Genomic DNA, 26,827 nt, shown 5'->3' on the forward strand with positions numbered 1-26,827 from the left:
GGCCCGAGCGTGTTGGAACTAGGATGGGGTCTACCGGTAGATCGTATTGATAGCAGTGGGCGCTCTTCGGCGCTCACATTTGAGTTAGACAGCGGCAAGTAAGATGACCACTCCTTTGACCACGTGGTAGGCGGTCCAGTAGATGAGTATGGAATGTTTACCACGGTCCACGGTGGGCAGCAAGTTGGGATAGTCACCTCTCTGCCGAGCTTACAATGGTCAAGAAATATCACCTTCTGTCCCACTCCCAACCATCTTCACTCGTCGGCCATTCTGCGTGATTGAGACCAGCTTTGGTCTAAGCCATGGCAACACCAACCTCCATTGCCGACCGCCCAAAGCGAGAGCTGAAGGTGTTTTCATTGGGGATGACGCGTACTGGTGGGTTCCTCCAACGTTTGCTTTTGCTATTGTTACAGCCGTCGGGAGAAGCTGACTGAAGCGAGGGTAGGGTCGGCCTCCATTACTCAAGCTCTCGAGATTCTCGGATATCAAGGCGTGCACCACGGCATCCAGGCCATTAGTTCCCCAATTGAGTGGGAGTTCTTCAGCAAAGCATGCGATGCCTTTTACCCTTCGCTGCCGACCTATACAGGCGCACCTTTCACACGCGCCGATTGGGACGTTATCTTTGGGCCTTATGAGGCCGTCACCGACATGAGCTCGTTCTTCGCGACGCAGCTCATAGAAGCCTATCCCGAGGCGAAGCTAATCTTGGTGGAACGTGATATCGACGAGTGGTACGACAGTATGGAGGCGGCCATCTTCAGCACGACATGGGGGCTTCGCGCTGATCTCGTGATCAACGTACTGGGACCACTGTACGGTCTCAATGGCGGCAAGACGATTCGCAAGATCATGCTGGGCTTCTATGGCGTGCGTAATGTGCATGAGATGCGGCGGGTTGCCAAGGATCGATATAGGAAACACTATGCAGAAATCCGTGCTGCGGTGCCTGCCGAGCGCTTGCTCGAGTTCCGCTTGGAGGATGGCTGGAAGCCGCTATGCGAGTTCCTCGAGAAAGAGGTGCCAGAGGAGCCATTCCCTGTCAAGAACAAGAGAGACGAGCATGTGAAGCGGGTAAGGCAGAAACAGGACATGTTTTTCAGACACGTTGCGACAAGGTTTGCCAAGAAGGCGATACCCTCCGCCCTGGGTGTCGGCGTTCTCGGTCTGGCTGTGTGGAAGAGCAGGTCTGGTGCGCGGTGGGCTGAGATACTGAGTACTTTCAGGGAGACTTTGGCAAAGGCCTGGTGACGAGTTCCGATGGTTGTGTCGGCGAAGCGGCTGATCGGCAGAGTGGGACAGGGGAACGGTCGCGAAGGTTCTCTTGAGCAAATCTCAAGCTATTCCGGAATGGAGCATCAAACAACGCACTATGGTGTTTTTCGCACTTCTTGCTTTCAAAGAGGCCAGTTTTACCTACAGGCGAGTCCTTTCACATGTGCAAGTATGGTGATTGGTTGTGCACGGTGGGCAGGGTGCTTTGATCCGTCCTTCTGCTAGGCAGCTATGAAGATTTGAAGCAGCGTGTTCACACCCGTGGCAAAAAGATTGAGGAAACGTTGCATATCGACCAAGGAGTCATCGAGGTGAATGGTGTTGGCGGTGCGGTGGAGCCGGTGTCTCGTGTAGATCGGTCTGCCTAGCGACTGGAAGACCACCGGAAGGACACCTGGAACTTGGGACAGACAACGAGGGCCGTGTCCGAGATTACCGACGCAGCGACTCAGACTGGCTGGGGTTCGCGCATGGAGGAAACGGCGATTTTGCAATTCAGATGGATTGATTCGCGACTTGGACGTTGAGATGGTAGAGCACCGAGGTTTGTAGATGTTCGCGTTCGCTTAGATGGAGGGGTAAATTGGCCTAGAGGCACGATAGCAGATAACGACGGAGCTGCGACTTCCCCATCATCGTCTGCACAAGAAGCTACTGTGGCCTATAGGTCTGCATAGCGCGGAGTCACACCTGCTACACGGGCGCAGTGAAACCACAGTGCTAGCGAACTACACGTGTCCTGTAGCCAGCTGCGTCAAACGCAGGTGAAATTGAGGCTGATGCGGGCGGTTGGGGCAAAGTGAACGGGCCATGGGCGAGGTGCGCGCTAGACCGTTTGCGGAGCAAGATCCTCGAGATCGCAAGGTGTTCTTTCGAAATACTTCCACGACGTGTCCATATAACAGTAGCCGCCCACCGCTACTTGCCCTCCCTCCTCCACTCACCTTGCAACTGCAACCACCGCAACTCGCCTTTTGTTTCTTTCCCAGCGATACCCGGAGAGCCCCGTCTACTCCACACATTGCGAGCTCCCAGAGAGTTACGCCCGCACTTGCACCTGGCATCTAGGCCATACCCCCAGTCTTGACGACTACACACACATCACAATGGCACGAAGCTCGCGGGGCGCCAACCAGCGCTCAACATGGTCCATTGCCTTCTACCTCCTCCTCGTCCTTGTCGGCGGTCTGATGCTGGCTAAGACAGCACACGCCCAGGACCAGGAGCCCATCAAGGAGGACGCCAATGGTGTCTCCGGCCCCGTCATCGGTATCGATCTGGGAACCACCTACTCTTGTGTCGGTATCATGAAGAACGGCAAGGTTGAGATCATCACCAACGACCAGGGTAAGTCTGCGTGCTCGACCATCTCACACACCCAAACTGACATGTGTCCTCTCCAGGTAACCGTATCACACCTTCTTGGGTAGCCTTCACCGATGACGAGCGTCTTGTCGGAGACGCCGCCAAGAACCAGTTCGCCTCCAACCCCGAACGCACCATCTTCGATATCGTACGTACACTCCCGTATACCCTTGTTGCAAGGCTGGCATACTGACTGTGGAGCAGAAACGTCTCATCGGTCTCAAGTACAAGGAGAAGTCTGTTCAGAATGACATCAAGCACTTCCCCTTCAAGGTCGTCAACAAGAGCGGTCAACCCAAGGTTTCCGTTGCGGTTCACGGCGAGGAGAAGACCTTCACCCCCGAGGAGGTCTCCGCCATGGTTCTGGGCAAGATGAAGGAGGTGGCCGAGAGCTACCTTGGCGAGCCTGTCAAGAACGCCGTCGTTACCGTTCCCGCCTACTTCAACGACGCTCAGCGTGCCGCCACCAAGGACGCCGGAACTATCGCTGGTCTCAATGTTCTCCGTGTTGTGAACGAGCCCACCGCTGCCGCTCTGGCTTACGGCCTCGACAAGGTAAGACATCAGCATCCTCCGTTGGAGCAACTCAGCTAACGCACCACAGACCGACCAGAAGGAACGCCAGGTTCTCGTCTACGATCTCGGTGGTGGTACTTTCGATGTTTCCATCCTCACTATCGAATCCGGCGTTTTTGAGGTCCTGTCTACCGCTGGTGACACTCATCTCGGTGGTGAAGATTTTGACAACCGTGTCATCAACTACTTCACCAAGAAGTACAACAAGGAGAACGACGTCGACATCACCAAGGACTCCAAGACCATGTCCAAGTTGAAGCGCGAGGTTGAGAAGGCCAAGCGTACTCTCTCTTCCCAGAAGACCACCAAGATCGAGATTGAGTCTTTCTTCAAGGGCAAGGACTTCTCCGAGACCCTCACCCGCGCCAAGTTCGAGGAGCTCAACAACGACCTCTTCAAGAAGACCCTTAAGCCCGTTGAACAGGTTCTCAAGGACGCCAAGATGAAGAAGAGCGAAATCGACGACATTGTTCTCGTTGGAGGTTCCACTCGTATTCCCAAGGTCCAGGCCATGCTTGAGGAGTACTTCGGAAAGAAGGCCCGCAAGGATGTCAACCCCGATGAGGCTGTCGCTTACGGCGCTGCTGTTCAGGGTGGTATTCTCACCGGTGACGCCGCCACCGGCGACGTCGTTCTCATGGATGTCAACCCTCTTACCCTCGGTATTGAAACCACTGGCGGTGTCATGACCACTCTTATCAAGCGTGGTACTATCATCCCCACCAAGAAGAGCCAGATCTTCTCCACCGCCGCCGACAACCAGCCCGTAGTCTTGATCCAGGTATTCGAAGGAGAGCGAGCCATGACAAAGGACAAGTAAGTATCTACCGCGCCATTGCATGTCCACTACAAAGATCGATTTGCTAACCTATGTCTGCAGCAACCAACTTGGAAAGTTCGAGCTTACCAACATCCCTCCCGCGCCCCGTGGTGTTCCCCAGATTGAGGTCACTTTCGAGCTTGATGCCAACGGTATCCTCAAGGTCGGCGCTATCGACAAGGGCACTGGTAAGGGTGAATCCATCACCATCACCAACGACAAGGGCCGTCTCAGCAAGGAAGACATTGAGCGCATGGTTGAGGAGGCTGAGAAGTACGCCGAGGAAGACAAGGCCAACCGCGAGCGCATTGAGTCCCGCAACAAGCTCGAGAACTACGCCTACAGCCTCAAGAACCAGGTCAACGACGACGAGGGTCTTGGTGGCAAGATCGAGGAGGAGGACAAGGAGTCTCTCCTCGAGGCCGTCAAGGAGACTCAGGACTGGCTCGAGAGCAACGCCGCCGAGGCCGCCGCTGAGGACTTTGACGAGCAGTTCCAGAAGCTGTCCGACGTCGCCTACCCCATCACCTCCAAGCTCTACGGCGCTGGCGGCCCCGGTGGTGACGATGAAATGCCCGATGACCACGACGAGTTGTAGATGGTTGACTGTAGAGTCGCCATATATATTGCATCCTTCATGTCGTATTTTGGTTGCATTGGCACCCACGTGTATGAGTAGAAAAGCACTTTTCGCGCTGGGGACACAGCTTGCTTAGACGCACTCAGATATATGCGCAGTTTGCTTTACCAGTCATGGGCGTATTTACATGGAATGAGATACTTATGAGATCACTTCATCCTTTCAATGATGCCTGGTGTTGTTTGAATTCGTGTTGCATGCTGCTGCATACACCATGTTGAATGTTGATACGCGACTACTTCTTAGGACGATGTAGACTCCTAGGTTGGTTATTGATGTAATACACAGCTCGCATCCGTGCCGACTAAGGGTAGCAAATCTTATGTCGAACAGCGTCGCTAAGCGTCAGTCGGATGTCTTCTTCAAGCGCTTCTCTTGCGTTCTTTGCGACAAGTCTTTTGGAACCAAGGCCTTTCTCAACGGACAACTCGACACAGATCGTCTCAAGTCTGTGGTCGAAGATGGTGTGGACTGTACTGCAAACCACCTACACATAACTACGAGGCCAAAGACCGCAATGTGCTTCACCGTCGTCAGTCGAGCGCGCGCCACAAAAAGCGAACTGCTAATCTACCAGCAACGATGACGATGCGTATTTTCATTCTTTCTCGTGAATCCTGTGAATGTGGGTTTTGTGACGCGTTTGGATGAGTTCCAAGGTTCTTTTGTAGCCTCCTTGTCGTCCGTAGGGGCGGCTAGATCATGATACATAGGGTAGGAGCATCCACCACTCTAGAACATCTCTACTTACCAGAATCTAACTGTATGTGTACTATAAACTGCGACACAACATCTAGCCCATGTCTTCCGTTTGACAGCCGCATCTAGAAGGCTCCTTCCTCGTGGTTCTCGTATCGCATGTGCCGCTTTACCCAGCTTAGCCTACCAGGACAAAGGTCCGGCGAGCTGGTGTACCAACGAAACCGAGGTTCTAGAGGGATGTTGAATATTCGATAGTGTCATTGCCATATTCTCGTATCGTTCGTGTACTTGAGTGAGGGGTTTCCCTTCTATGTTTTCTTTTTGCTAACGTGCATCGTGTCTTTGTTGCTCCTTCCTTACTCATAGTCTGCGTGTCGCGTGTGGAAAGAACATGCTCCAGGACTCTGCTGATGATCAAGCCCATCAAATTACTCGATACTTACTCTTCCTTTCTCTTTCGTTGTCACGCGGGGTTCTTTCGTTTGGTGCCGTGGTTGCGCTTTCCCCTTGCGAGCGTTCTTACTTCAACGTCTTTTCCCGCAGAGCGTGGAACGCCAGACATGTCTTTTGTACATCTGCCGGGATTACTGTGAGTGACTCAATCCAAGACAGTGTCGCGAGGTTCGATTCTTTGGTCGGGTGTTTACGTTTTCTTTCTACGCGCGTGTTGCGACTTCCTCCTTTTGACACCATGGCTGCCGCGCTCAAAACACTCTCACCGGGTCGTTCCTACCTTCTGATGAATTTTTCTGGCCATCGCTCTTCGACTTTCGCTCGCCGTCGCTCGCTGGATCCTACACCTCGCCTAGGGAGGGTGAGCACACGCACTGCGGATAAACCTCCAGGCCTGGCTAACCACCGTGCCACCGTCACCAACAATGCGGCACCCAACCGAAGGCACGCGCGATACACACCAACAGACAGGTCGTTCGAAAACAGAATCGGGAGACGCGCGCAGAGTCGTCGCAGTCGATCGATCCACCGTCGGGTCGCCTTATCGCTTCGTTAAGCCAGCGCTATATTCTAATAGCCCAACGATGCATCGAAGCTACGAACAGACTACGCGGCCTCTGATCACAGCCACCTCCATATCCTGGACCACGCGAGATTTGGATCGTGAAGCGACAATCGCTCCACTTGTGCAACAATAACGGCTATACATACCTACCCCAGGCAATACGCTCCACGGCCGGAAATTTGCTTGCGAAGTCCTGGTCCAGGAACGCAACAACCTTGGAGATAGCAGCAAACGTTATGTCTGAGCGTCAATATTGGAGAACCAGGATAGTCCCGAACGGGAACCACGCCGATCGCAGCACGCAATTAGACGTGATGACGCGTGCAATATCGCGAGCTTCGGGTTAGATTTCAATCAAGCAAGAAAGGTGATGTAGTTTTTATGGCTTTTCGAATTTGCGAGATACTAACAATAAACATTTACAAAATACACATAGACCGCTAAGAGCCGTGACGAGTAACGCGAATGGACCTGCGACCACTACCCAAAGTGCACGTGGGCATCTTGCCAGGCAACTAAGTCAAGATGACTGCCTAGGCAAGGAGACGTTCAGGTCGACAAGGTACAAAGGGGGAATATGGCGAAGAGTAATACACAAAATGACCCAAAGCGCAATCCAACTCCAAGCATGTTCATGTCGGAAGCGTTTAGGAGATGACAACCTTGACGGTCTCACCGTTCTGGCCCATGGAGCAACCACCGCCGGTACCGGCCATGATTGGGTCGTAGCCACCACCGCCGCCACCGCTGGAGTTGCAGTTGAAGAGGTCGTAGTCGGAACCCTGCTCGCAGGTGTCCATGCCGTTCTTGCACTTGAAGACACAGGTGTTCATGTCGGAGACGCACTTGGAGCCCTTGGAGCTAATGCTGTCACCGTTCATGTTGATGTTGCGCGAAACATCGAAGGCACCCTGAGCACCGAAGGTAACCTCCCACCAGGTGTTGTTGATTTGGAAGCCGTCATCCTTGTAGCCGGGGAAGACGGGGGCGCAAGCGGAGGGGACACCCTCCTTCCAGGAGAGTTCGAGGGACTTGCCGGCGGGAATCTTGACTGAGATGTCGGGCTGGTTGGCCTTGACGGACATGCCAGAGTAGCCGAGTGCCCTCCAGCAGAACAGGAGCATGTCTTGATCGGAACGGTCGTTGATGAACTCAGCCTTCCACTTGCTGTCACCGCCGACCCAGATACCATCCCACTGTGACTGCTTGTTCACTCCCTTCTTGCAACCGAGCTCCTCGACCCAGTCCTGGACATCGTCGAAGATGGAGCTGACGAGTCCACCGATAGCGTCACCAACGTTGTCCAAAGCGTCGCCGAGGTCACCAAGAGGGTCGTTAGACTCTGCAGAGGTAGCAGCTGGCTTGGCGCTGGTGGTAGTGGGCTCCTGCTTGGTGGAGGAAGGTGTGGGCTCGGCCTGAGTCTTGTAGTCGGCAACCTCAGCGACCTTGGGGGCAGCCGCGGGAGCAGGAGTGGGAGTAGGGGTGGCGAAGACGGAGCTCCAGTCGACATCGCTCAGATCGTATGCGACCTTGCTCCAGTCAACTTCGTTGGCAGCGCTGCGCTTGACCTCACTGCGAAGAGTTAGCATCCTGGTTTCGTTGTCGACTCGAAGGCATTACTTACGCTTGACGACGGGCGTGGAAGCTGGCGTGACGGTTGTGGAGGTTGGCAGCAGCAGCCTGACCAACGACGATGGTGCTCAGCACCGCGGCGGAAGAGTAACGCATCGTGAAGTTGCGTAAGGGTGATTGAGTGAGGTAAGCGCTAGGTATTTATACTGCGGACAGGTCGTAACGTCGTTCAACGGCGTGTCGTGATGCGCTGGTAGTGGTTGGTCAACGAGTAGTTGAGGTATGAGTAATGAGTGACTGGGTGAGCGAGAGCTAGCAGGCGCAAGACGGGCGTGAAAGAGTGAACGCGCGAATTTGCCTTTTCAAAAAGAGGGACAATGTGTGGATTATATGTTGGGGTGAAGGAGGAAAAGGGAAACAAGCGGCCAGGCACAAAGGTAAGTGGCCCTTCAGCCGGGCTGCCCCCATCTCATCTCCTGGGAGACAGAATTGGCCTAGCGCGCTGCGGACTATCCCCGTTACTAATTTAGTCAGGGCCAATTGCACCGGATGTTGCACCCCTGGATAGCGCGCGATCCTGACTTGGCTGGCGCTTCTCATTGGTGTGCCTGAGCCAGGCACAGTTGGCGCTCCGAGGTTTCAGCCGCTTTTGATCTCTCTTCGTCGCTTCATCGCCTGTCGCAGCCGCGTTCCCCTTGGCCAGACTCGCAAGCGGCAAGGAAGCAAAGAGTTGTCGCTCGACTTTCACAACGACAGTGCGCAATCCCAAGGCGCGGCACTCGACTCAGCACCCGCGGGCGACGTCGTGAAGGCCGCGCAATTGCGATCTACACAGTGTGGAACCCAAACAGCTGTGATTGGGGCAGCCGCCCGTGGATACTGACCCTCCAGATTCCAGAACGTTTTCCACACATCGGCGCCGCGTTGCCTGCGTGTTCCTGTCACACTCCGGCACGTGTTTTCACCCAACGAGTCTAGTCTCCGTCGCCCTGACGAGTCCACAACCTTCATCTATCACTGTCACTGCCGTGTGCAGACACAATGTACACTCGATTCAGCCGCGACAGTCTGTGAGCCGGACACGTCTTCCCCCTCGGCTATGCATGCGTAACTCTCCAACTCCGTCAGGGCATGCAGTCCTTCCGCAGGATCGTGACGCAACCGTCCACACGACGACTTTTTGCCCGCCCATTTCCACATCTGCAGCCCACCTGCACCTAGGCAGGATTCTCTCCATTCACGGATCAGCAAGATGTGCCGATACAACGTTTGTGGAGCCCCGGTGCCGTCAGCGGGACGATAAGGCTCTTTATCGCAACGTGGTAGCCGGTATATGCATGGTGAAAATCTGGAAGACTACCCACTGCTAGTACGGTGTACAGCGACACCGCCAGCCGTGACCAGAAAAGCCTCACACGACGTGGTGGGTCGCTGTTCGCTGGATCTTCCCTGTGACGCTCCTCTGAGCAGAAACGGACCGGTAAGCGAAAACCATGTGTACCTTCTGCTCACCGGCCGCTGGACCTTCTCTCATGGCCAGCGAGAGTAGTGACGCGGACATGTTTGTGCTTCCATCATCTGTCTTGGTTCTTTCATGGTTGTGCGGCATGTCGCCCTCGACATTGTACATCTGGTCGAGCAACCTGCCCTTGCACAGAGCAACAACACAGCCTCTATGCGCCAACTGAGACATTGCGAAACCAAGAGCTACACAGAAACACTACTGCATGCGGACACCTTTTGTTCCTGCCGCCGTTCTCTAGGCGACACACATGCTCTCTAGTTCAGCCAGCCATACGATTACTATTATCTGCCGGACCGACAAGTCCTGCATTTGTCGCTCAAAACTTCCCATTGGCGGACATTACAACACTACCATCATGATTTTCCACACAAACCAATCATACGAACAGCGCAACGTCCTGCGGAGCCGGCGACGAAAAGCTCATGCAAGACGTTCGCAAGTGTTGCCCGCTTATCGATACCTACTCGGAGCCGGGTTGGTGTGACATCACTAGGTGTAAGACTACCAACAAGCGGATGTGTTCTAGACAACTACAGGTAATTTCGCTTGTGGAAGGGATTTGTGGTGCTGTGGAGCGGATTTACCAGTCATACCTCGAGGTTGTATGCTCGACTGGCTGCGAGATGATGGAAGAGTGCTTCCTGGCAGAATCTTCTTTTTGCGACTACACACCCGTTGACAGGGTACAAGCGATCAGAGGTCATAGAGACACGCGAGCGGGTGGAGATATCGGTCAGATCGGGCAGCAGGCATGCAACATGACGGACGTAGTATCTGGCTTCGAATCGAGGTGGAAGTGGCCATATCGATCGTAGTGATGACTCAATCATGTCGCCATGAGGCGGAATGTTGGGTTGCGGAACCCGCCCTACGCACTTGCGTTGATTGCAAATATCGTCGTCCATAACAACAGCAACAGCAATCTGCCATAGTAGCGGGGACCCATGTACACTCCCCTCAGCACCAGCGGTTCCCCCTCACAGGCACCCCTCACCCAACAATCCCAAACACAATCTCGCTACCACGCAAAAACCAAATGGCACCAAGAACGCCCCAACGTTCTTCTTTCTAAGCCGCCGAAACAAGTTCAAAGCCACCGAACGTTTCTGAGTACGCGCGTGCTAGTCCGTCAGAAAAAGTCTGGATTGGCAGCGGGCGCGAAGTTGTGTTGGAGCGTGGTTCGGTCGGAGGACGAGTCGGCACCATTGCGCTGGTGCGGATGTGGTGCCTGTCGATCAAACGCGTTCTCGGTTGGTGCTGCGTGCGCAGCGCAGGAGATCAGGTTTGCCGATCAGAGTGCCGGGCGGGCGTGAAGAGTTCGCGGCACTAACAACAGTGTATTATACTTGCAATTTCTCTTATTTATAAAAGTATCTTTTTATTAAAATTATTAATATTATAAAAGTTATAAGTAGCTTATTTTACTTTATATTATTATAGTACTATAAAGTAAAGTAAATAGTAACTATAAAATAGAATTACTATATATAAATATAAGTTAAAGAAAAAAAAATATAAAAAGTAACTATAGTAAGTATTACTTTTTAAAAATATAATATATTTACTATAGCTACTAATATAATTACTATTTTTTATATAAATACTTAGCTTACTTTTAATAGTAAATTACTACTACTTAGTATTTTTTTATAACTTTTAGCTTTTTTAAAGTTTACTATTATAATAAAAAAAGTAGTAAAATTATAAGCTACTTATTACTAACTTATTATTATTTTTAAAAGTAGTACTTTTTTTAAAGCTTAGCTATACGCTAAATAGTTATATAATACTTAAAAGTATAGTTTTATTTTTAATAAATATTAAAGTATATAAATATATATACTAAAAATACTAATATAAATATAAATATAGCTAATATTTATAAGTATAAACTAAGTAGCTAAAAACTTTTTAATTACTAAAAAAGTAGTAGTATTAAATTTTATTTAGTAACTTTAACTACTTAGTATTTAGCTTACTTAAGTAAAGTAAAATATTTTAAATAGTTAGTTTATAAATATAAACTAAAAAGTATAAATATTAGCTATTTTAGTAAGTTATAAAATTATTATAAAGAATAAAAATAAAAATATATAAAAAAAGTATTATAGTAATAGCTAAGTAGCTATTATAAGTAATAGATTATTTAGTTAATTATTTAGATTATCTAGGTTGTCTAGTGCTAGTACATTAAATGTAAAGTCGGCACTAACAACACAACACAACACAACACAACACAACAGTTATGCTTGATATGATATCGACTATCTTATGCGCTGCATGCGACTGGTAATGTTGCTGTTGTGGAAAGTGTTGCGACATTTTGGCAGCGATGAGAAAGGCATCTGACATTTCAACGGTGCTGAGGCACAGCCCACAGCGTCGCCAGGCAGCACACGTTACCCTACCACAACGTCCATCTTGCTCGCAACACCTGTCAAGTCATGTCATTCGGACAACTAACCTCATGCTACAGTTTCCGTTCAACTTAGTCACACGTGGCCGGTTGGTCAACGGACTCTAGAAGTTCTGACCTCGCAGTTCCCGCCCGTCGCGAGACGCGCAATGCCGACCCTCGGTCCCCGAGCTATCCACACGTTCGCAGAAGCGCGCAGACAGCGTGGCTGAAACCGATTACCTGCATCTACTCGTAGTGTACCACGCGAGAACAGCCCGCTCTTCGCTATCTTATCGTCCATGTTTCGCGCGGCGCGTCCCCGCCACTGGCACCGCCGTCACTAGCAGAAACAAAAGAGAAGGGAAATGTGAAACATGCATGCTCACATACATGCCAATCGTTCAGCTCATATACGGCCCCACTCGGAGTTCTACACTTCTTCGTATCCAGTGTCGCGAAAGCCTAGGTATGCAGGTTGGACATCTCCCGGGCGCCGCGTAGCGTTGGAGGCCGCTGACAAGTCGAGTTTGTTGCTGGTATATGCGACGGACAATGGGGCTAGGGAGGAAGTTGAGGTTGTAGCGCTGTTCGGGGTCTGAACGAATGAGTTCAGTGGTACACTTGCACGGGTAACGGTACGCTTGACCAAGTTAGGAAGGAGTAGAGGCATGGACGGAGGTAGCTAGGTGTTAAAGGTATGATCGTTCGCTGTCAACCACGTAGGTCCCACATGGTATAGGGATAAGGGAGGAGGGTGTAAGATGGCGGTGAGGTAAGATCCGGCTGTTCTGTATCGTTTGCTGGGTTCAGGTATGTCGGTGTACGTACAGGTAAGGCATGGATAGGCAAGAGTTTGCATTCCGTTCCTCTCTCCTGCTTTAAGGAGAGGGAAGATAGGTGATGTGATCAACGTGTACTGATAACGTACTATGTTTACTTGGAGATATACAAAGTACCTACCTGTCGACATATCCCCGCGGCTGCCTTTCACCATCCCTCCTCCATCTCGGTACCCGGCAAACCAAAACGCACATCTCCTTCACCGCGCTACTCCATACGTTCAACCGCGTACATCAACTCTCGTGGGAATACGTTGTTCACATCATTCATATCGAGCAAGTCTATTGACAGAAAGGTAGATCCTCTACCATCTCAACAGCCTCAACGTCCCTCACAACCACGCTCAACACGTTAATCAAGCATGTGACAGGAAGCTAACGCACATCTAGACGCTTAAACCCACAGAGTTTGCATATGCATCGGCATGAGCCGCTGCAAACTGTTACCCGGTTGTGCGGTAGCTACTGTATGACTTTTGCTTTTCCCGCGTATATGCTTTTTTCTTCCCACGAAAGCCGAGATACTGGTTCAACGGGTGTGTCAGATGTGATTTGCGTGTTTCATAGTTTGTCTCTTCATACGTATACGAAGAAGAAGACATACTCGAGATGGAGAGGCGATGGGGATGTGGTGGTGTGGTGGTGGGATCCTGGTCTGATGTGAAACTGCACATCAGCGCTACTAACAAAATGCTTCGCCAGCTACTTCGGCATATGTTATATGCATAGCGGTAGGCGTGTGGCGAGTGAACACAAGCAGACATGAACGCATCTCAAAGGTATGTGCCAGGGAAGTGACAATTTATTGATAGTAGTTCATAAAACGAGTGTAGTGCCAAAAGATTGTACCCGAGAAGTAGAAGCTTTTGGCGAGTAGTCGATGAACATCGACCCTGTCACCATCTCAATAGCAACATCTTCCACATACTGCCGTAAGTACAGTCAATCCTCTAACCCTGGGCCTCAGTGAGGATCAGCTTTAGGTCCTACACGCATCCATTAGCACAGCGCTCACTTCTCACGACCCAGAACTTACACAGCCTCCGTCAGCAGGAGCGCACTGCGTCCCACCAATACTAGCCAACTGGCAGTTGGAAACCTCGAAACGATTGTAAATCTTGTCGCTCTTGCGGAATAGATCGATCGCAACGGAACCAGCCCCATTCTGTTCGTAGACCCAAGTTGCCTGGTAGTCGTCATCCAAGTCTTGAGTACCCCCGTTCTTCATATCGAAGTTTTGCTTGCATGTGCCAGCAAAATCCACTGTTCCGAATGCGCCCAGAGAATCTTGGTCGCCGACGATGAAGTTGCAGACAGGGATGCAGCAGCCTCCGGGGCAGCCACCGAAGGTACCACCGTCGTCAAGGCTCACTTGAGCTTTGGTCTGAGGTCGATGTTAGTTTTGATTTGGCGCACTGGGAGAATATGAGGGAAAGGGGAGGTGTACCGTGGCGAGGAGGGCGATGAACGCCAGGCTGATAGATTGGATGGAATGCATGTTGATGGTCCTCCTGAGTCGGATGATTGTCGTTGATATTGTTGAGGATGTGAGTGGAGTTTGTTGCGAGGTTTGAAGATCATACTTATACCTTTTCTACCAAGTACCCATCGTCGATTGCTCACACTGGTACTGCGGTGACAGAGACCGACGAGCCACTCATGATCCCCGCAACCATCCCATACGTAAAGGTATTCCTAGGATTAGAGATATCGCAACCATCAGATATGTCGATCATTCATAAGTCTGTTTCTGAGCACGTCCCTGAGAGGCAGAACATGTTGTCCTTACTCTACTGTAACTGGTAGACGGTGAGTATGTATCGTAGTTTAGGCTATATAAAAGGGCGGTTGCTTATAGAAGCCTTGGTCTAGACAAGAGACCAATTGCCTATAGTAGTCTTGAACTTGACAAGTTGATGATGGCTTACGTTGATCTCAGACAGAACAGGAGCGTGATTGCTTATAGTAGTCCTAAACCGGACAACAAGGCGATTGATTATGGTAATCTTTGGCTAGACAGCAGGGCGATTGCTCATCGAGTCTTTGCACGTCGGTTAATATCGAATTCGTGTGTACTGGCAGACACAATACCTCCTCCCCCAATAGAAAGACACCTGGGCAAGCTTAGATGGTCATAGCCAAAACTGTTCATGACAAAGCCTAGTATACTTCACCACGTTCTGCACAGCGGATTGAATATGTCTCATAGCCATGTCATCCTCAGTGTCCTTCATGTCCTAGCTCTCCACTGCTGGGGGTCGCACTGATATCCTCCTCGCTCTGTTGTCTACTCACCTCCACCGCCTGGGACTGAGATGAGATATTCCCCGCTCTATCGACATCTCTTGTCCGTCAATCTATAATGTACCGACAGCCTCCTCGCTGAGGTTGGTGTGCGCCGTTTGCGTCATTGTCTGATGTGCGCGCTCACTCTCCGCACCACCGCGTTTGCTCTCACTTCGACCCATATCTCCCCACAACCAAAACGCCCATGACTTCTGATATGTGTATATATATTAATTAATTGAGCAGTATTCCATCGCAACACGACTCCGAATGGCCTAATAATCCCTGGATGCGTCTCCTGGGTTGACCTTGAGAATACCGTTGATAACAGCCATTTCGGTGAGTGAGTTCGATCCTCATAGTCTACCGCAGTGTTGTGATTATTTATTTTTGCTCTGTTTTGCTCACTTTGATGTCTTTCACTCGCCTTCACTCAGACTTAAGGATGGCGTCATTTTTGCTCTTGCTTAATTCAGTACTAGCGGGTGAGTATACGTTGATTGCAGTCGCAGTAAGTGTAGATATTTGGCGGGAATATGAAGTGAATGTAAGAGTAAAGGAGAATTCACTACCCTCCTTCACTGCAGGACTTTTACGCACTGGAGCCTAGGCCATATAAATCTTCTTCTGGTCGTAACTCTGCTTCCTTTAACCACCCACATACAATCAAGCTATCATCACTTTAAAGCTTTTTTGTATACATCATGCCTACATTCTCCGAGCTCACCCGCACCGAGAAGCGCGACATGATTCGCGGCGAGCCCTTCGACGGTCCGCAAGTCACCATGGAACCCAGGAGCGTACGTGACCTCCTCGATACGCTCGAAAGCATCCCCAACAACAAGTTGGGCACTACACACCCCGCCGCCGCCTCCCTCGCCCTCCTCGAAGAGAACTGGGGCGTCGACATGACCTCCTTCCCCCCTCCCCCTCCCATGTACGGTGGACGTACATTCCGTCCAGACGGCGACGCGTCGACTTGGGACTTGCGCCTGTTGGCCACTCTGGCAGTCTTGTCGGAGTTTACGCACGGCCAGGGCGACTACATGGGCAGTCAGATCAATTCGGCGGTAGAATTGAGGAACATCAACAAGAGGTTCAAGAAGGACCTTGACTTGGTGACTACGGTCGATGTGGTGAGGGTGATTCGCGATCTGCTGCATCCTCTTGAGGTAAGTCTTTTTTTCTTTTGAAGATATTTCGATTGCAAACTACAAATGCTAACGATATATAGATGAACGAAGAAGATGTCTTGGCGACGAGGAAGCGCAAGACCGAGTACAACGGCCGCCGCCAGTCCGAGCGGAAGAACATGAAGGCCACCGAGCAGGCCATCGACACCGACATGCCGGTTGGGGGTGAGGCGATGGAGAGGGTTGAGAAGAAGTTGAGGAAGACACGGCTTCCTGACAAGGTCGAGTCTGACTCTGAGGAGGAGATGTTGGCTCCTGGAGAGCGCATGGAGTAGATAGTTGCGGCGGGGTGAGTCGTTGTCGTCGTCTCGCATCCTGATGATGCTGGACTTCGCGCTGTGAAAGGGCAGCCTGGCAGATACCAATACAGTACAGTACTACCATATCGATAGTCGCCGCCATGCTGTGATTGATTGACGAGGCAAAGTTTCTCAACGTCGATGAATCTCAAGTCTGTGGTATCCGGCATCTTAGTCCCTGGGCTCTTGATTGTATGATATACGCCACCGTGGTCCTTTTCGCAACTACTGATCCATGTCTTAATGCCCCCGATGTTGATTTCTTGGTGGAACAGGGAAAATCCGGACGCATTTGGAATTGGTTGAATTTCCACGAGTAACCAACCGGAAAGTATCTCCTCACCCTCGATTCTCTCGCCCATAATTCGTAACGTCCAATCACCATCGGATTTGCGGTAGTAGACAAAGCCGACCCATTCTCCTACATAGTTGGCTTATGTATGAATTCCGAACCTAAGCGCTATTTTTTGGCATGTAACACATCCAGCGTTCTCCTGGACATCGCGATTTTCCTACACGTACTCTCTGGGATGGGGTGTCTTCTTCTCTATCGCGTCTGCGACTGATTTGCAAAGTGCACACTGCACCATATCTCGATGGCGTGACAAATTTGTGCGATCTGGAGGGCGACCACGCGTATGAGACTCTTCGTGCAGATAATAAGGCCACCAGCCACTGTAGACCAATGCGGGGCTAGGACCCCTTGGACATACGGACGATGCTGAGTTGGAAGAGTATCAGCCTTTAGATGACCATTAGAGGAATAACTCGAGTAAAGATCAGATGAAAGCTTGAGGTTTCGATGAGTAGAACGTAGGTGAGTGCGGAGTATATGACAAGGCAGCTGCCACCTCATGCGCAGCATGATGACATCATGCTTGCTTATCTGCATTGCTCAAGCCTTGTGAGTATATTGATCAACAAAACAGAAGGTGTACTTCATGTGAGTAACTTGTTAAAAAGAACGTATGGGAAACATCAGAATAGGAGAACGGCATAGGCGGTCAATGGGCGAGCATTGACTAGATGGTGGTTGACAAACTTCGCGCTAAAGGACATCGCGATCGCCGGACCCGTGGACGCATCTGCACCCCAGATTCAGAGCCCACTTCTTTCTTCGGGAATAATGGGACATCAGTTCAATCCGATTTCACCTTCAGCAATGGTACATATCCAGAATTTTATCCATTCGACCACGAGTTAACCACACTATTCCACAATCCCATGAAGATCCCCATGCCCCAGCCCCTCCCACGGAAATAACGCCTCCAGCCTTGACAGACGTCATGCCTAGCGCACAACAGTCACGTCCCAAGCTTATGGCGCGGGCACCCTCCCCCTAATCCGGGAGATCTGACTAGTGGAATGAGGGGAAGTACGAGATCGGCTTCCAATGGCGTTGGCATCAAGATGGGGAATTGTGCTGTGACGTCTTCTAGCATACGGGGTATACAGAGCCGAGGGCATGCGACGAGACATGCTTAAGCAGTCGTTGTCCGCCTAGTAGACTATTTGTTGTGCATCTGCTAGTACCCTCCTCGCTCTGGCACTGGTCTTGAGGCTCAACAGGCTTTGGATTAGACTGTCCCTCATTCTTCGTTTAGTGTTGCTTTGACGTGCGTTTAGCATGACATCTCAAGGACCTATGGCCCCAGGGCGGTCAATCACACAGGATTGGGCAGACGACCGCTCCGATGATCGCCTGCACAGCGTTACTTCTGGTACGAGTGCTACACCTCTGACCCAAGCGCAAACACAGTATTCGGCGCATTCTACCAACTCTGAACTCTCGGCCCATCGAACGTCGTCGAGCGCTCAACGGAAGCGATCGGTACTTGGCTTGCATCCTCAAGCACCCATCGACGAAGAGCATGACCACGGTGCGGCGTCGGAGTTGCTTTGGTCGCGCATACGGACGGTAATGAGGGAGCCGTTCGCGGAGTTCTGGGGAACTGCTATAATGGTTATGTTCGGTGATGGAGCGGTTGCGCAGGTGTTGCTTTCGACTGGACAGACGACGGCTCCAGGTGGTAATGGGTTCGGGCAGTATCAGTCCATCAACTGGGGGTGAGTCGAACATCGAAGTATTGGAAGATCGCAAGGTATGCTAACACCAAGAAGCTGGGGCCTGGGCGTCATGCTTGGGCTGTACGTCGCAGGCGACTCTGGCGCATACCTGAACCCGGCGATTACACTCAGCAACTGCATCTTTCGTCAGCTGCCCTGGCGGCGGTTCCCTATGTACTTCGCCGCACAGATGCTCGGTGGGTTCGTTGGGTCTGGGATCGTATACGCGAACTACATCAGCTCCATCGACTGGTTTGAGGGCGGGAAGATGCGAACAGTGCCTCCGGCTGAGAAGGCTACTGCGAACATCTTCTGTACTTACCCACAGCCATTCCTTACCAAGACTAGCCAGTTCTTCTCGGAGTTCATCGCAAGTACACTGTTGATGTTCGTCATCTTCGCGTTGAAGGATCCGAGCAATAATGGCGTTCCGAAGGTACGACTGACAGCAGTGATAAATGAGACAATGCTGACCGTTCTATAGTCCGACAAATGGTTTCCTCTCTGCCTATTCTTCCTGATCTTCGGCTTGGGGTCTTGCTTCGGCTGGCAGACTGGTTATGCGATCAACATCGCTCGTGACTTCAGCCCAAGACTGATGTCTTATGCGGTCGGGTATGGTCATGAGGTGTGGTCCGCTGGCGGCTACTACTTCTGGGTTTGTCTTCTGATGGCGTTCATAGCTCTTTCTGACCATGTCTAGATACCGATGGTGGCACCATTCCTTGGCTGCGCGTTTGGAGGCTTCCTCTATGACATCTTCATCTACACGGGACCCAGTCCTATCAACTCGCCATGGCTCGGCTTGAAGCAGCTCACTCCGGGTAACGCGATGCGAGCGAGACGAGAACACATAAGGAGAGAGAAAGAAGAGGGGATTGTGTAACAGTCCATTCTTTGCATCCGATCATGAGGCCTGGCAAGGTAGATATTCCATGAACAGAAACGCAGGCTCTGAAACAGCCAAGTTCCCTTTATCGAGGTATTCTTTGTTCGTGCTGTATCTAGAAAGGTGATTGTAAGCCGAAACGAATGACATCTCATCTGTTCAACAAGAGCGAAGACGTTTGCGAGTACGCGTGGAAAGAGCCTTCAGTGGTGCTTAGTCATTCACGCGTGTCGGTGTTGTCTGACGCCATTGTGCCCCGCTGATGCCCGCAAGCCGCTGTCAGGCGCCGCATACCAAACTTTGACTCACTCGCAACTACACACGACACATCGAAATACTCGCGCACCACGTCCATCCACTTCGGAAACAAATACGATCTCGCATACCTCACAACACAATGGCGAAAAAGGGCGCGGCCGGCGGCGATGGAGGGGGCTCGAAGAAGGCACAAGGACAAGCCCGCAAAGCAGACGCCGCTGCATCGAAGCAGGCTGCAAAGAACCAACAAGCTGAAAAGGCAGAGGCAGAGGAATGGAACAAGGGCGCAAAGTCAAATGCAAAGGCGTACGTGCATCTTCGCCCCTACTTACGCAGTAGCTAATATATCATAGCGAGGCCGCAGCAGAGAAGGCCGCTGAGGCAGCCCGTAAGAAGGCTGAGAAGGAAGCCCTGCTCCGTGAAGAGGAGGCTTCCCTGCCCTCCAAGCCCAAGGGCAAGAACCCCAAAGCCGAGAAGAAGCCCCGCGGGGGCGGCATCGACTCAGCGCTCGGCTCCTTCGACGCGAAGCCTGGCGCGCTCAACGCCACCGGTATCGACAACGCCCTCGACGCTCTGGACATCACGGGCAACAGCCAGGACAAGGTGGACCGCCATCCCGAGAGGCGCTTCAAGGCTGCATACGCTGCGTTTGAGGAGCGAAGACTGGACGAGATGAAGGACGAGAAGGGTCTGCGACGACAGCAGAAGATCGACCAAATCCGCAAGGAGTTCGAGAAGCACCCCGAAAACCCGTTCAACCAAGTCAACGCATCGTACAACATGACAAGAGAGGAGATCGCCGCACTGCGCGAATCAGAGAAGGAGAAGAAGGAGAAGAGGCTTGTGGGGGTCAACTGAGTGGCTGTGTTACTTTCGCGTACTATTCATATATGGGGGCGTTCTGGGTAGACCTGGGACGAGACGCCTCAGCGCATGATCGCAGACGGGCCGAGGCATGAGTTGGGGGATTTTGATTAAACTCCGCCTCATGAACGAGCCATGGGTCCGTAAGCTGACTTTCACTATTCAACATTCTTTCCTGTTGCTTATGGTTGTGATGATCCCCGCGCTCTTAGCACTACGACGGCCCCTCTCGCCCCTCATTCGTGCGGGTAGTGTACCTCTAGCTGATCATCCGTAGCGTAAGAGATGGTCGTGCAGTCGGTCCTGGTGTTGGTCGTGAGAGCACTGCGACGCGACGATCTTTTCTTAGCAGCCAAACAATAGCAAAGGAACAACGCGTCGGCACGGCCAGTGAACACAAGGGATTTGAGGAGGCCAAATAATGAAGGACAAGCCGCCCGGACGACCGTACAGTGGCGCCAAAATAGAGGCCCAAAAGCAGCGCAGCCGCCGACCTGAAACATGCGTGCTAGTTAGCCATTGGCCGACACCAAATCTGTTCCTGCGTTTCGAAACGCCCGCTTACCCAATCCCTGCTGCACCCGCGCGCTCCTTCCCCGACTGCCCTCACCGAAGAAATATGGGTCCACGCGAGTTCGATCTTAGATAAGCCCTACTCCCGGCATTCACCATGCGTGCTTTGCTCTCCTTCACATTCTGCAGCCTCGGCGCTATACAGTCGTTCTTTTCTTCCCTTTCTCTCTTCCTGACTTTTAGTCGTTACCTTCTTTTGATCTCTACCCATTCGTTTCTCAACCAATATGAAGTACTTTACCACTACTGGAGCAGTGCTCCTCAGTGCCCTTACAGCGACCGCCGGCGGTATCAAGTTCGACCCCGAGGATGAAGGTGAGAATATTCGCAGCAACCGCGCTACAAAGCTAACCTTCAGAAGCGTCAATCCTCGCCGTCACTCGACAATACGCGTACGGACTGATGTCGATGTACCAGGGCAACGCCACAGGCACATCCATCGAGGGTGTCGGAGTCTGGCCCAAGCCCCACTACTGGTGGGAGGGTGGCGCCGCGTGGGGTGGCATGATCGAGTACAGCCAGTTCACCGGCGACGACTCACACGTCAAGACGCTTCAACAGGCATTGACTGCCAACTACGGCCCCGACAACGACTTCATCCTGTCTTACCGCAAAGGAGAGACTGGCAACGATGACCAGGCTTTCTGGGCGCTTGCCGTCATGAGCGCGGTCGAATACCAATTCCCCGATCCCGCAGATGCGCCTGCGAGCTACCTCGAGGTCGTGACCAACGCATTCGAGAACATCGTCGGACGCTGGGACGAGACGAGCTGCGGTGGAGGACTGAAGTGGCAGGTGTACCCTGAGAACAGCTACGGCTACAACTACAAGAACTCAATCTCCAACGGCTGCGCTTTCGCTCTTGGTGCGCGCCTTGCTCGCTACACTGGCGAGCAGAAGTACGCGGACTGGGCTGTCAAGATCTACGACTGGACAAAGAAGGTTGGACTTATCAGCGACCAGTACGAGGTGTTCGATGGTACAGACGACAAGACCAACTGCGCCACAGTCGCCGACAAGACCCAGTGGTCTTACAACAACGCCATGTATCTCCATGGATCGGCCTTCATGTACGACTACACCAACGGCGAGAGCACCTGGAAGGATCGCACTTCCGGCTTCCTTGATCACGCTGAACTGCTATTCTTCAGCCCCTACGAGAACGCCACAGACATCATGTACGAGTGGGCTTGCGAGACGGGTGAGTCTGGCCGACACTGCAACCTCGATCAGCAATCATTCAAGGCATACCTTTCTCGCTTCATTGCCAAGACTGCCATGGTCGCTCCCTTTACTAAGGACAAGATCGTGCCGTTGCTGAAGGCTTCCGCTGTCGGTGCGGCCAAGGCCTGCTCTGGAGGCACTGACGGCGTCACATGCGGCAGCAAGTGGTACACTGGAAGCTGGGACGGCACTTCGGGTGTCGGCCAGCAGCTGTCGGCCTTGGAAGTCACCCAGGCACTCTTGATGATCGAAAAGGGTACCCTGCCTGCAAAGGGCAACGGCGCGCCGAAGCCATCAAGCAGCCCTTCCCCGAAGCCTAGCTCTACGCCAGCGCCATCACCTGCTCCTGCGACAAGTGACGCCGCTTCTTCAGCCACCTCTGTGTCTAGCCAAGTCCCAGCTGCCAGCGAAGCTACTCCCTCATCAAGCGTCACCAGCGAGACCCCTGCACCCAGCAAGGCCCCATCCACCGAGGCGCCTTCGAACGACAACCACAACATCGTTCCCAAGTTCCCGGAGGCTGATGAAGCTCCTGTTTCCACACAGGTTGTCTCTTCGGTCGTTGTCGTAACAAGCACGTCGGTCTCAAGCTCTCAACCCTCGGCCTCAGGCAAGCCTGCTAGTCCGTCGAACGGAGGCTCATCCAGCAGTTGCGCCCGCAGCGTAACTCGGACTGTGACTCTCGCTCGCTCCTCCGCGACAATTAGCTGCACGCCCAGCGTGACCGAGACTGTCTACGTACCGGCAGCATCGGCGACCACGGGCCTTGTCGTAGACTCTTCGCCAGCTCCGGTTGTACCTCCTGTTACTACCACGTTGATGTCGGCGCCCGCTGCTAATACCAGCTTGCCCAACCCGACATCTCCAGAGCAGTTCCTCGGCGCTGGCTCTGCCCTCACCGTCAGCACCTCTGTTGTCACCGTGTTGGTGGCAGCGATGGCCTTTGCTATGGTGTAAGCCGTAATCTGCACATTGCATCTTGTCTTCATCTTCTTTACTGTACATATATACCCTTCTTGCTTTATAGACCACCATATTCCCGGGCCGCTTGACGTCACCCTCTGATAGATTGGAATGTATAATGGTCCTTTCGTCTGAACTATCCGCATCTGTGATTATGATTATGACTCAGTCATCAACGTGTGAATCCAATAGCTAACAATGTAGGTAAACTTCTGCCAGATACCTTCATCGGTGTGGCGCATCCTCAGCCGTGACATTTGGTGGAGCGGGCTCAGCTGGCTCCTACCCCACTAGAAAAGGGCCGCCAACAATTAATGTGCGATGACATAGCAACCATCCCACTTCCCCGGCCCTATCTGCAACCCTCCACATATCCGAGCTCAACAACGAAAATAGCGCTGCGGATATGCGCTGCTGAAAGCTTGATCTCCTCAGCAGGGCCAGCGCTCGTCGGGTATCGGCTATCCAGGTCCGCGCAGACTCGGAACTTCCCTTTACTGTGGCCTGATGTTCTTCTTCTGCACGCGACCTACATAGAGAAAGTGCTAGAACGTGAAGGTGCGTGACAACATGTCTGAGTCTGCGCTCTGATGCTAACGAGGGATAACACTGTAGCTTCCAACGCAGCTTCATCGTCAGCGACCCTGTATCGCCGTGCGCGCATTTCGTGCCTCGTCACCCCTCGTTTCCTGTCGCATTCGCCATCGCGTCCGCGGACGGATACGCACCACCAGCCATAGGAGGCTACACCAACCTCGCCCTCCTGGCGGCGCATACCATATTCTTCACATCCGCCGGCAGCATAATCGTGGTTTAGGTAGCCGCCATGGCGACCCAGAAGAGAGATGCGAAGGGCAAGAAGCTCGCCGTCATGAACAAATACGTGTACGATGCTTTCTTGTGGACGTTCTCGATCCTGGTGGAGCTCTTCTTCCGAGAAGTGCATCCTAGGAGTAGTTGGAAGGTGCCAAAGGAAGGCCCCGTTATCTTCGTGTGCGCACCGCACGCGAACCAGGTAGGACATGTTGCGACGCTACCTCGTCAGGATGTATGCTGACACATAGCAGTTTGTCGACCCCCTCATGTTGATGAGAGTCGTAAAGAAAGAATCCGACCGCCGAATCCAATTCCTAATCGCCGATAAATCGATGAAGCGCAAGTTCGTAGGCGCAATGGCTGGCTTGACAGGTGTCGTGCCTGTAGGAAGAGCCATGGACATGACGAAGCCTGCAGAGGGCAAGATATACCTCCCCGATCCCATCAACGACCCGACGCTTGTTCGGGGTGTGGGCACCAACTTTGAAGATAAGAAATTCCAGGTCGGCGGCTCCCTCGTACTGCCTAAAGTGGACAACAAGGCGGCGACCGCTGAGATACTCGAGATCAAGGGCCCGGAAGAGATCAGGCTGAAGCGTGGCTTCAAGGGAGGTGTTGCCATGCAGCAGATGACTGGGCGAAACGACATGACCAAGGACGGCACATTCGTGGACGGAGCCAATGCGAAGAAGGGTATCGCGGATGGTTACGAGGGAACACCCTTCCAGGTAGCGCCCAAGCTCGACCAGACAGAAGTTTACGATGCGGTACATGCGGTTCTGCACCACGGTGGAAGCATCGGTATCTTCCCTGAGGGTGGCAGCCACGACAGAACTGATCTTCTTCCTCTGAAAGGTGCGTACTCTAGTAGCTGAACCTTCCATATACTAACATCTCTCAGCCGGTGTTGCTATCATGGCGCTCGGTACAGTGCAAACGAAGCCAGACTGCAATCTGAACATCATTCCCGTCGGCATGAACTACTTCCACGCCCACAAGTTCCGATCAAGGGCCGTCATAGAGTTCGGCACGCCCATCCACGTTCCACCTGAGCTAGCGCAGAAGTTCGACGGCCCTGGAAGACGTGAGGCCATCGGTGAGATGTTGGAGACCATCCGACAAGGACTGATTTCTGTTACTGTCACGACACCCGACTACGATACGCTTATGGTACGTACAATACACCCCATACGCTTTTGCAACGCTGACTCTTCTAGGTCATCCAAGCTGTGCGCCGCCTTTACAACTCCAAAGGCACGAAGCTTCCTCTTCCCAGGATCGTGGAACTTAATCGCCGCCTCGTCCAGGGTTATGAACGCTACAAAGATGACCCTCGCATCGTCGAACTCAAGAAGGAAGTCACCACTTACAATGGCAAGCTTAAGGCGCTCGGCCTTCGGGATCATCAGGTGCAATACGCCAAGATGCATCCTATCACGGCATTTGGGCTTTTCTTCTACCGTCTTGGAAAGCTGCTCTTCCTGAGCATGCTCGTCCTTCCCGGAACTCTGCTCTTCAGCTTGGTCTTCATTGTCACTAAGGTTGTCTCGATCAAGAAGGCCAGAGAGGCACTCGCTGCATCGAACGTCAAAGTTCAAGCAAGAGATGTCATGGCTACGTGGAAACTTCTCGTTGCCATGGCTGCCGCCCCAACAGCTTACGCCTGGTACGTTTGCTTGGGACTCTACTGGTACTCCTACAACCAATGCAACGGATACCTTCCTGCTGGCATTCAGAAGCGCTGGCTCATCATCCCCCAACTCGTCGTCTACGTCACCCTCACATACGGCGCTCTCCGATTCGGCGAAGTCGCCATGGACATCCTCAAGTCCCTCGGCCCCCTCTGGAAGATGATGAACCCCTTCTCCAACAACGAACTCGTCAAACTACAAGAGCGCCGTGAGAACCTCGCCCAGCGTGTGAACGACATCATCAACGAACTCGGACCGGAGATGTACGAGGACTTCCACTCCAAACGCATCGTCGAGGATCCCTTCATCAAGCAAGAGCGTCCCAACACACCACCGCAAAAGTCCGACGAAGACGCGGAAAGAGAAGCAGGCCAGGACATCGAAACCTACGACTACCCCGCGTCACCCGGCTCCATCAACGAGATACCACGCAACGAATCATTCCACGACCTTGCCAACCAAGACTTCTTCTCTAGTCGACCGCAGACGCCGAAGAAGAGCCGCAGCAGGAATAGCAGCAGTGCGAACCTGGGCGGCTTCCAGCTCAAGCCCTTCAGTACTATTGATGGCAACCTGGATGAAGTGAAAAGGCGGTTGACAGATGGTGTCAAGCAGCGGACGAGGAAAAGAAGGAGTAGTGGAGAAGGCAGCTGGGACGACGGCGAAGATGGCGAGGGCCTGACAATGGGAGGAAGGAAAGAGCGCTCGTATACCAAGTAGTTTTTGGTCGTGATGGTAGTTTGGATGAGCGGTGTGTCGGTTTTGCTTGTGCGTTAGTACTAAAGATACCACTTTCCTTTCTTCTCCTCAGCGGTTGAAATTGGATATGTTATGCATGAATACGATTTGCTTGCTATGCTTGCTTGCTTGTAATGCTATGCTGTGTTGTGGTTGTGGTTGTGCTATGCTAAGTGCTCTTGTAATATCATCGCTTGTACATCGTTCGCCCTGCCTACAAATATGCCTGA

At 52.3% G+C, this 26,827-nt stretch overlaps 8 protein-coding genes across 8 annotated transcripts; 7 read left to right on the plus strand and 1 right to left on the minus strand.

Annotated features, from left to right (window-relative positions):
* Positions 1-368: 368 nt before the first annotated feature.
* On the plus strand, positions 369-1,257 carry J4E84_006507 (uncharacterized protein; the record flags this gene model as incomplete). Its single annotated transcript, XM_049389096.1, has 2 exons — positions 369-375; positions 452-1,257. The coding sequence occupies 2 exons, from the start codon at positions 369-371 to the stop codon at positions 1,255-1,257; spliced, it is 813 nt and encodes a 270-aa protein (XP_049243370.1).
* Positions 1,258-2,387: 1,130 nt separating this feature from the next.
* Positions 2,388-4,640, plus strand: J4E84_006508 (uncharacterized protein; the record flags this gene model as incomplete). Its single annotated transcript, XM_049389097.1, has 5 exons — positions 2,388-2,628; positions 2,685-2,794; positions 2,851-3,201; positions 3,251-4,038; positions 4,103-4,640. The coding sequence occupies 5 exons, from the start codon at positions 2,388-2,390 to the stop codon at positions 4,638-4,640; spliced, it is 2,028 nt and encodes a 675-aa protein (XP_049243371.1).
* A 2,409-nt stretch (positions 4,641-7,049) lies between these two features.
* Positions 7,050-8,130, minus strand: J4E84_006509 (uncharacterized protein; the record flags this gene model as incomplete). Its single annotated transcript, XM_049389098.1, has 2 exons — positions 7,050-8,008; positions 8,127-8,130. 2 exons carry the CDS (start codon positions 8,128-8,130, stop codon positions 7,050-7,052), a joined length of 963 nt encoding a protein of 320 aa, XP_049243372.1.
* Positions 8,131-16,068: 7,938 nt separating this feature from the next.
* On the plus strand, positions 16,069-16,490 carry J4E84_006510 (uncharacterized protein; the record flags this gene model as incomplete). The annotated part of the gene is made up of 2 exons (XM_049389099.1): positions 16,069-16,075; positions 16,267-16,490. 2 exons carry the CDS (start codon positions 16,069-16,071, stop codon positions 16,488-16,490), a joined length of 231 nt encoding a protein of 76 aa, XP_049243373.1.
* Positions 16,491-18,159: 1,669 nt separating this feature from the next.
* Positions 18,160-19,467, plus strand: J4E84_006511 (uncharacterized protein; the record flags this gene model as incomplete). The annotated part of the gene is made up of 4 exons (XM_049389100.1): positions 18,160-18,581; positions 18,636-19,017; positions 19,066-19,239; positions 19,285-19,467. 4 exons carry the CDS (start codon positions 18,160-18,162, stop codon positions 19,465-19,467), a joined length of 1,161 nt encoding a protein of 386 aa, XP_049243374.1.
* Positions 19,468-19,867: 400 nt separating this feature from the next.
* J4E84_006512 (uncharacterized protein) lies at positions 19,868-20,586 on the plus strand (the record flags this gene model as incomplete). The annotated part of the gene is made up of 2 exons (XM_049389101.1): positions 19,868-20,034; positions 20,082-20,586. 2 exons carry the CDS (start codon positions 19,868-19,870, stop codon positions 20,584-20,586), a joined length of 672 nt encoding a protein of 223 aa, XP_049243375.1.
* An 806-nt stretch (positions 20,587-21,392) lies between these two features.
* Positions 21,393-23,346, plus strand: J4E84_006513 (uncharacterized protein; the record flags this gene model as incomplete). The annotated part of the gene is made up of 2 exons (XM_049389102.1): positions 21,393-21,480; positions 21,527-23,346. The coding sequence occupies 2 exons, from the start codon at positions 21,393-21,395 to the stop codon at positions 23,344-23,346; spliced, it is 1,908 nt and encodes a 635-aa protein (XP_049243376.1).
* An 832-nt stretch (positions 23,347-24,178) lies between these two features.
* Positions 24,179-26,579, plus strand: J4E84_006514 (uncharacterized protein; the record flags this gene model as incomplete). Its single annotated transcript, XM_049389103.1, has 4 exons — positions 24,179-24,367; positions 24,420-25,023; positions 25,070-25,338; positions 25,386-26,579. 4 exons carry the CDS (start codon positions 24,179-24,181, stop codon positions 26,577-26,579), a joined length of 2,256 nt encoding a protein of 751 aa, XP_049243377.1.
* Positions 26,580-26,827: the final 248 nt, after the last annotated feature.

This window comes from Alternaria hordeiaustralica (genome assembly GCF_023758085.1).
Source record: "Alternaria hordeiaustralica strain BMP 2776 chromosome Unknown scaffold_12, whole genome shotgun sequence".
NCBI lineage: Eukaryota > Fungi > Ascomycota > Dothideomycetes > Pleosporales > Pleosporaceae > Alternaria > Alternaria hordeiaustralica.